The 7,500-nt window shown below is 41.4% G+C and overlaps 1 protein-coding gene across 1 annotated transcript in view; it reads left to right on the forward strand.

Moving 5' to 3' along the window:
* The window catches only part of LOC110154533 (sorting nexin-25-like), a 67,927-nt gene that overhangs the window by 34,401 nt on the left and 26,026 nt on the right, over window positions 1-7,500 (forward strand). Inside the window, exon 6 of the mRNA XM_055159574.1 lies at window positions 2,910-3,126. Within this exon, the coding sequence (XP_055015549.1) occupies window positions 2,910-3,126 (217 nt within the window). The remainder of the gene's footprint in view (window positions 1-2,909; window positions 3,127-7,500) is intronic.

Consider the following 7,500-nt stretch of genomic DNA (forward strand, 5'->3'; position numbering starts at 1 on the left):
GTCTAAACCAGGTCTAAACCAGATCTAAACCAGGTCTAAACCAGGTCTAAACAAACTAGGAAACCAGACTAAACCAGGTCTAAAACCAGGTCTAAAACCAGGTCTAAACCAGGTCTAAACCAGGACTAAAAACCAGGACTAAACCAGGACTAACCTAAACCAGGTCTAAACCAGGACTAAACCAGGACTAAACCAGGACTAAACCAGGATCTAAACCAGGACCTAAACCAGGTCTAAACCAGGTTAAACCAAACCAGGTCTAAACCAGGTTTAAACCAGGACTAAACTGGATCTAAACCAGGATTAAACCAGGATTAAACCAGGATTAAACCAGGTCTAAAACAGGTCTAAAACCAGGTCTAAAACCAGGTCTAAACCAGGTCTAAACCAGGACTAAAACCAGGACTAAACCAGGTATTAAACCAGGATTAAATCCAGGTCTAAAACCAGGTTTAAACCAGGACTAAAACCAGGTCTAAAACCAGGTCTAAACTAGAACTCTAAACCAGGACTAAAACCAGGTCTAAAACCAGGTCTAAACCAGGTCTAAACCAGGTCTAAACCAGGTCTAAACCAGGTCTAAACTAGATCTAAACCAAGACTAAACCAGGTCTCAAACAGGATTTAACAGGACCATGCCGCGCGGACCGTGTCTCCTCGTCTTCTATCAATAATATTTTTAATTTGTTTAATTTGTTTCTCTCTTTCCTCTTCTCCTCTGACTCTGTCCATTCATCACCAGTGTGTTTCTCTCCCTCCATCCTTCCTCCTCCTGTCACTGTCCTTCACATCCCCTCTCTCTTCCCTCCGTCATTCTCTCCATCTCTCTCCGTCTCTCTCCATCTCTCTCCGTCTCTCTCCATCTCTCTCCATCTCTCTCCGTCTCTCTCCGTCTCTCATCTCTCTCCATCTCTCGTCTCTCTCATCTCTCTCATCTCTCTCCATCTCTCTCCGTCTCTCTCCGTCTCTCTCCATCTCTCTCCATCTCTCTCCGTCTCTCTCCGTCTCTCTCCATCTCTCTCCGTCTCTCTCCATCTCTCTCCGTCTCTCTCCATCTCTCTCCATCTCTCTCCATCTCTCTCCGTCTCTCTCTCATCTCTCTCCATCTCTCTCCGTCTCTCTCCGTCTCCTCTCTCTCTCCATCTCTCTCCATCTCTCTCCGTCTCTCTCCGTCTCTCTCCGTCTCTCTCCATCTCTCTCCATCTCTCTCCGTCTCTCTCCGTCTCTCTCCATCTCTCTCCGTCTCTCTCCATCTCTCTCCGTCTCTCTCCATCTCTCTCCTCTCCGTCTCTCTCCTCTCTCTCCATCTCTCTCCATCTCTCTCCATCTCTCTCTCATCTCCCTCCATCTCTCTCCATCTCTCTCCATCTCGTCTCTCTCCGTCTCTCTCTCTCTCCGTCTCTCTCCATCTCTCTCCATCTCTCTCATCTCTCTCCGTCTCTCTCCATCTCTCTCCATCTCTCTCCATCTCTCTCCGTCTCTCTCCCTCTCTCTCCATCTCTCTCCGTCTCTCTCCGTCTTTCTCTCTCTCTCTCTCCATCTCTCTCCGTCTCTCTCCATCTCTCTCCATCTCTCTCTTTCTCTCTCCGTCTCTCTCCATCTCTCTCGTCTCATCTCTCTCCGTCTCTCTCCGTCTCTCTCGTCTCTCTCCGTCTCTCTCCGTCTCTCTCCGTCAGTGTAAATCGCGAGAAAACCGTATCGTTAAGCGCGTTAAAGACGACATGCAGTGCTCGCGTGCGCTCTACACCAACCAAGTAACAGATTACATGTACCGGAGTAATCAGAGTACAAATGATGAGTAACTGTATTCAGTTACAGTTACTGTTTCAGTGAGTGGGAATTGGATTACAGTTACTTTGTTGAAATAAATGGATTACACAGAGGGATTTTACTGTTTTCACATTTTGGACTATATCCCTTTTTTTTCCTTTTTTCCCCCTTTTTTTTTTTTGTTTTTAACCAAGTCTAAACCAGGACTAATTCAGGACTGAACCCAGGTCTATTCTAGATCTAAACCAGGACTAAACCAGAATTAAAACCAGGTCTAAACTAGGTCTAAATCAGGTCTAAACCAGGACTAAAACCAGGTCTAAACTAGATCTAAACCAGGACTAAACCAGAAGTAAAACCAGGTCTAAACTAGGTCTAAACAGGTCTAAACCAGGACTAAAACCAGGTAAACTAATCTAACCAGGACTAAAACCAGGTCTAAAACCAGGACTAAAACCAGGTCTAAACTAGATCTAAACCAGGTCTAAACCAGGTCTAAACCAGGTCTAAACCAGGTCTAAACCAGGACTAAAACCAGGTCTAAAACCAGGTCTAAACCAGATCTAAACCAGGCCGGGACTGAGACCATGACTTAGACCGGGACCAGAACAGGACCGAGACCAGGACTGGGACCAGGACTGGGACCGGGACTGGGACTGAGACCGGGACTGGGACCGGGACCGGGACTGGGACCGGGAACAGACCGGGACCAGACCGAGATTGAGCGCGGGGCCAGACCAGAGCTGAAAACCGTCCGTCATCACATTTTAAGTGACGTAAACGGGAAACAGTCGTTATATTTTTTTCCACTTTTCATTTAAAAAAAACTGAAAAAAACAAAAAATGAATCGTTATCTGTTTTTTCATTTTGGTTTTGGAGACAAATAATGAAGAAAATAGTTTTTTTTGGTTTTATTTTTAAAAACAAACAAATGAATGACACGTGGATGGTGGAGCCTGATTGTCTGGATCATGTCAGAGGAGCCGACGAGCGTCCGCCGAACGACCGGAATTATGTTTTAAGAAGAATAAATGTGAAACGTGATGGAGGAATAAATAAATTTGGCTTTAAAATGAAAGCGCTCATGTAAATGTGTCAACTGTTTTTGACTTTGCCTGATTCTTTGCTGTCGTTTCAGTGTTTGACTTGGCGTACAGAGACTACATCCTGTCGTGGTACGTGCCGCTGAGCCAGGACGAGGGGCAGCTCTACTCCATGCTGTCGGACGACTGGTGGCAGATGATGGCGCAGCTCCGCAGCCGACTGGCCCATATCGACGTGGTCAACGTGGTCTGCTACGACTCCATACGAATCCTGCACACGCACTTCACCGACCTCAAGGCTGCATCTGCGAGGTACAGGCTAGAGCCCGACCGATATATCGGTTGGTCGATATTATCGGCTGATATGAGCACCTGGAAGCATATCGTCTATCGGCCGATATGTTTGCTGATATGGGCCGATATTTCCCGTGGGCATGTGATACCTCGTTATAAATCTTAGACTCTCTACATTATGTTCATTTAAACCAGGCATGTCCAAACTATGGCCCCGGGGCCAAATGCGGCCCTCAGACAAATTTTTCTTGGCCCTCAGACTTCCAGGTGAATTGGCCCAAATTACCTTGCATCAATTCAAAAATATTTTTTTACTGCAAGTTTTTTTTTTTTTTTTTTTTTAAATCTACCTTGATAAAGCTAATATTTCATATTTAGTGTGTGGTTTTAGGGATCTCAGCATGAACAAAGACTGATGGCTCATTCTAACGTGTTAAACATGCACATATTTCAAATATTCCCTGTACTGAACATCAGTCTACGGCTGTCGATTCGTCTGTGTTTAGATATGTGGCCCCTGATGAAAAAAGTTTGGACACCCTTGATTTCATCCAATTTACAGACAAATAAATGACCCAATATGTGTCTCCACATCAGTATTTATCTGTGGAGTCATTTGTCAGTGTGTGTGTCGTACTGTCCCTGAACACACCACAGACTCACGTGTGTTTGTTTACACTCAGACTCAGATCCAAACACTGAGATTATTTTCTTTTTACGGACAATCGGTTTGAGTCTGGATTAAAAGGACATTTATTAGTTCAGACTTGTGATGTGGGAGGAGCCTGTGTGAGGCTGAGTGTTGGAAATATGTCGACTTTGAAGCTAGTTTTGGTTCGTTCTGATTGGTTTGTGATTATCTGTTTTTCTATTGGTCTATTGTAAAGTGATTATATTGGTCGTATATTTGTTACTGGACCTGCACTGATGTAAATGAGCTGTGAACAGACGTGTGAATTATGATACTTGTGCATATAATTAATTACCGCGACGCAGCATTTACGGCTAAAGACTAATAGTTGTAGTTTATTTACTCGCTAGTAGTGATGGTCGGTCGTGAACGAAGCGGCTCTTAGATTCGGCTCTTTGAAGCGAACGACGGGAGCCTGATCCTTATCGGGAGCCGTGTTTTCTCTTTCTCTCACTTTTTTCTCTTCACGTCTCGTACAGACTCGTGCGGCAGCGGCTGAAAACGAAACTTTAAAAAATCTGCGTGTGCATAGGATAGAAAAAACGTGCATAAATATATTCAGCATAAAATAAATAAACCAGGACTAATCTTGAGGTCGAGAGAGGAAGAGAGATAGAGACCGAGTCCGACACTCAGTCCTGGTTCAGTTCCTGTTTTACACATGGTTTAAGTTTTAGTCCTGGTTTAAATCTTTTTCAGTCCTTTTCAGTTTCTGGTTTAGTTCTGATTTAGTCCTTTTTCAGTCTGGTTCAGTTCTATTTAGACCTGCTTTAGTCCTATGACATATCATGTAAAGAGGCAGAATAACAATAAATGTTGCCTAAATAAACCCAGTTTAAAATCCACCAGAGACAAACCTAAGTTTTTTTTAATAATTCAAGATTTACAGTGAATTTTTACATCACTAAATATATCGGCAGCTCCAACTCCCATTATATCGGTATCGTATCGGCCACATCAAAATCCATATCGGTCGGGCTCTAGTACAGACTTTAAAATGCATGTGCCGGGTTTTCAGGTTTGGTTCGGTGGGATTGTACCCGCGGTCAGTATTTATAACATCAGTTTAGTGGTCGTTTGTGGAAAAAATTAAAAAGACAAAAGTACAAAAAAATCGGAAGTGGTGGGAAATGTCAACAACACATAAAACTCCATTTCAGTCATTTAATCTCACCGTTTAATGGTCCTGTATTACACAAAATTCCCTCGTGAGCTTTAAGTCATGTTAGAATGTTCTTACCTCCTCAAAAACAGACCTGGAGTTGTGTTTTGTTTCATTCGCACATGTTTGAGTGACTCTTTATTATTACAATGTATTTTTAATTTAGTTTGTTCGTTTTTAAATGTAATTCTAAATCTGTAGATACTGAGTGAGTAATGTAATCTGATTACTTTGGATTACTTGATTTGCTGTAGAGAAGCAAAGACGAGGAAATCTTCACATAAGAAGTTTTGTCTGATAAAAGAAAATAAAAAGTCCAGACTTTACTGAACCAAATTAAAAATATTATTGATAGAAGAAGAAGAAACACGTCCACACAGCAGGATTTAGTCCTGTTAAATCCTGTTTTAGACCTGGTTTAGATCTAGTTTAGATCTAGTTTAGACCTGGTTTAGTCCTGGTTTAGATCTAGTTTAGACCTGGTTTAGTCCTGGTTTAGATCTAGTTTAGACCTGGTTTAGTCCTGGTTTAGACCTGGTTTTAGTCCTGGTTTAGATCTAGTTTAGAACCTGGTTTAGTCCTGGTTTAGATCTAGTTTAGACCTGGTTTAGTCCTGGTTTAGATCTTTTAGATCTAGTTTAGACCTGGTTTAGTCCTGGTTTAGATCTAGTTTAAATCTAGTTTAGACCTGGTTTTAGTCCTGGTTTAGATCTAGTTTAGACCTGGTTTAGTCCTGGTTTAGATCTAGTTTAAACCTGGTTTAGTCCTGGTTTAGATCTAGTTTAGACCTGGTTTAGTCCTGGTTTAGATCTAGTTTAGACCTGGTTTAGTCTGGTTTAGATCTAGTTTAGACCTGGTTTAGTCCTGGTTTAGATCTAGTTTAGACCTGGTTTAGTCCTGGTTTAGATCTAGTTTAGACCTGGTTTAGTCCTGGTTTAGATCTAGTTTAGACCTGGTTTAGTCCTGGTTTAGATCTGGTTTAGATCTAGTTTAAACCTGGTTTAGTCCTGGTTTAGATCTAGTTTAAACCTGGTTTAGTCCTGGTTTAGATCTAGTTTAGACCTGGTTTAGTCCTGGTTTAGATCTAGTTTAGACCTGGTTTAGTCCTGGTTTAGATCTAGTTTAAACCTGGTTTAGTCCTGGTTTAGATCTAGTTTAGATCTAGTTTAGACCTGGTTGAGTCCTGGTTTAGATCTAGTTTAGACCTGGTTTAGTCCTAGTTTAGATCTAGTTTAGACCTGGTTTAGTCCTGGTTTAGATCTAGTTTAGACCTGGTTTAGTCCTGGTTTAGATCTAGTTTAACCTGGTTTAGATCCTGGTTTAATCTGTTTAGACCTGGTTTAGTCCTGGTTTAGATCTAGTTTAGACCTGGTTTAGTCCTGGTTTAGATCTAGTTTAAACCTGGTTTAGTCCTGGTTTAGATCTAGTTTAAACCTGGTTTAGACCTGGTTTAGATCTGGTTTAGATCTGGTTTAGACCTGGTTTAGTCCTGGTTTAGATCTAGTTTAGACCTGGTTTAGTCCTGGTTTCGATCTAGTTTAGACCTAGTTTAGATCTAGTTTAAACCTGGTTTAGTCCTGGTTTAGATCTAGTTTAGTCTGGTTTAGTTTAGACCTGGTTTAGAGTCCTGGTTTAGATCCTGGTTTTAGTTAGTTTAGACCTGGTTTAGTCCTAGTTTAGATCTGTTAGACCTGGTTTAGTCCTGGTTTAGATCTAGTTTAGACCTGGTTTAGTCCTGGTTTAGATCTAGTTTAGACCTGGTTTTTCCTGGTTTAGCAATGAGTAGAATTACCGCAAAAAAACAAAAACAAAAAAAAAAAACAAAATGTGAAAACAGTAAAATCCCTCTGTGTCCATTTATTCCAACAAAGTAACTGTAATCCAATTCCCACTCACTGAAACAGTAACTGTAACTGAATACAGTTACTCATCATTGTACTCTGATTACTCTGGTACATGTAATCTGTTACTCCCCGACACTGCAACCAAGTGTCTTTTGTTTGGAGTTCAAAATATTTTTATTACATAAAAAAATGAAATTCTGTTGTTCTCTGTAACATTTCATTGATTTGAAAATTTCAACACACCGTAGTTTTTATACAGAGCATAAAAAAAGAAATGCCGTGTTCTCCTCATTTTAGAGTCTAAAAGGTTTTGTGGCTCCGGGTGTTTTTCTTTTCTGTGGCTCTTTGACTATTTAAGTTTGTCGACTCCTGGTCCACATCAAGTGAACAGCTCCTTTTACCTGATCAATTTTACACACGTAGGAGCCGTGAAGTCGTGGAAAATTCACTTTAGGTCTTGAAAAAAGTCACGGAAAAGACTGGAAATTTTTGTCAGCGAAAATGACCCCGTGTATTACCGCATGACATCACAAGGTGGAACAGATCGTTTTCAGTGTTAAACATGTGTGAATGAGACAAAACACAACTCCGGGTCTGTTTGTGATGAGGAAAAAACGTCAGAACAAGTGAGAAAATAGTGAAAAAGGTTCGTTCACACCGAAGCGTCAAAGTGTCCAGTTTCTATGTAAAGTCGA

The sequence above is a fragment of the Boleophthalmus pectinirostris genome, unplaced genomic scaffold, assembly GCF_026225935.1.
Source record: "Boleophthalmus pectinirostris isolate CB_2022bp ecotype Guang Dong unplaced genomic scaffold, ASM2622593v1 HiC_scaffold_23, whole genome shotgun sequence".
Classification (NCBI taxonomy): domain Eukaryota; kingdom Metazoa; phylum Chordata; class Actinopteri; order Gobiiformes; family Gobiidae; genus Boleophthalmus; species Boleophthalmus pectinirostris.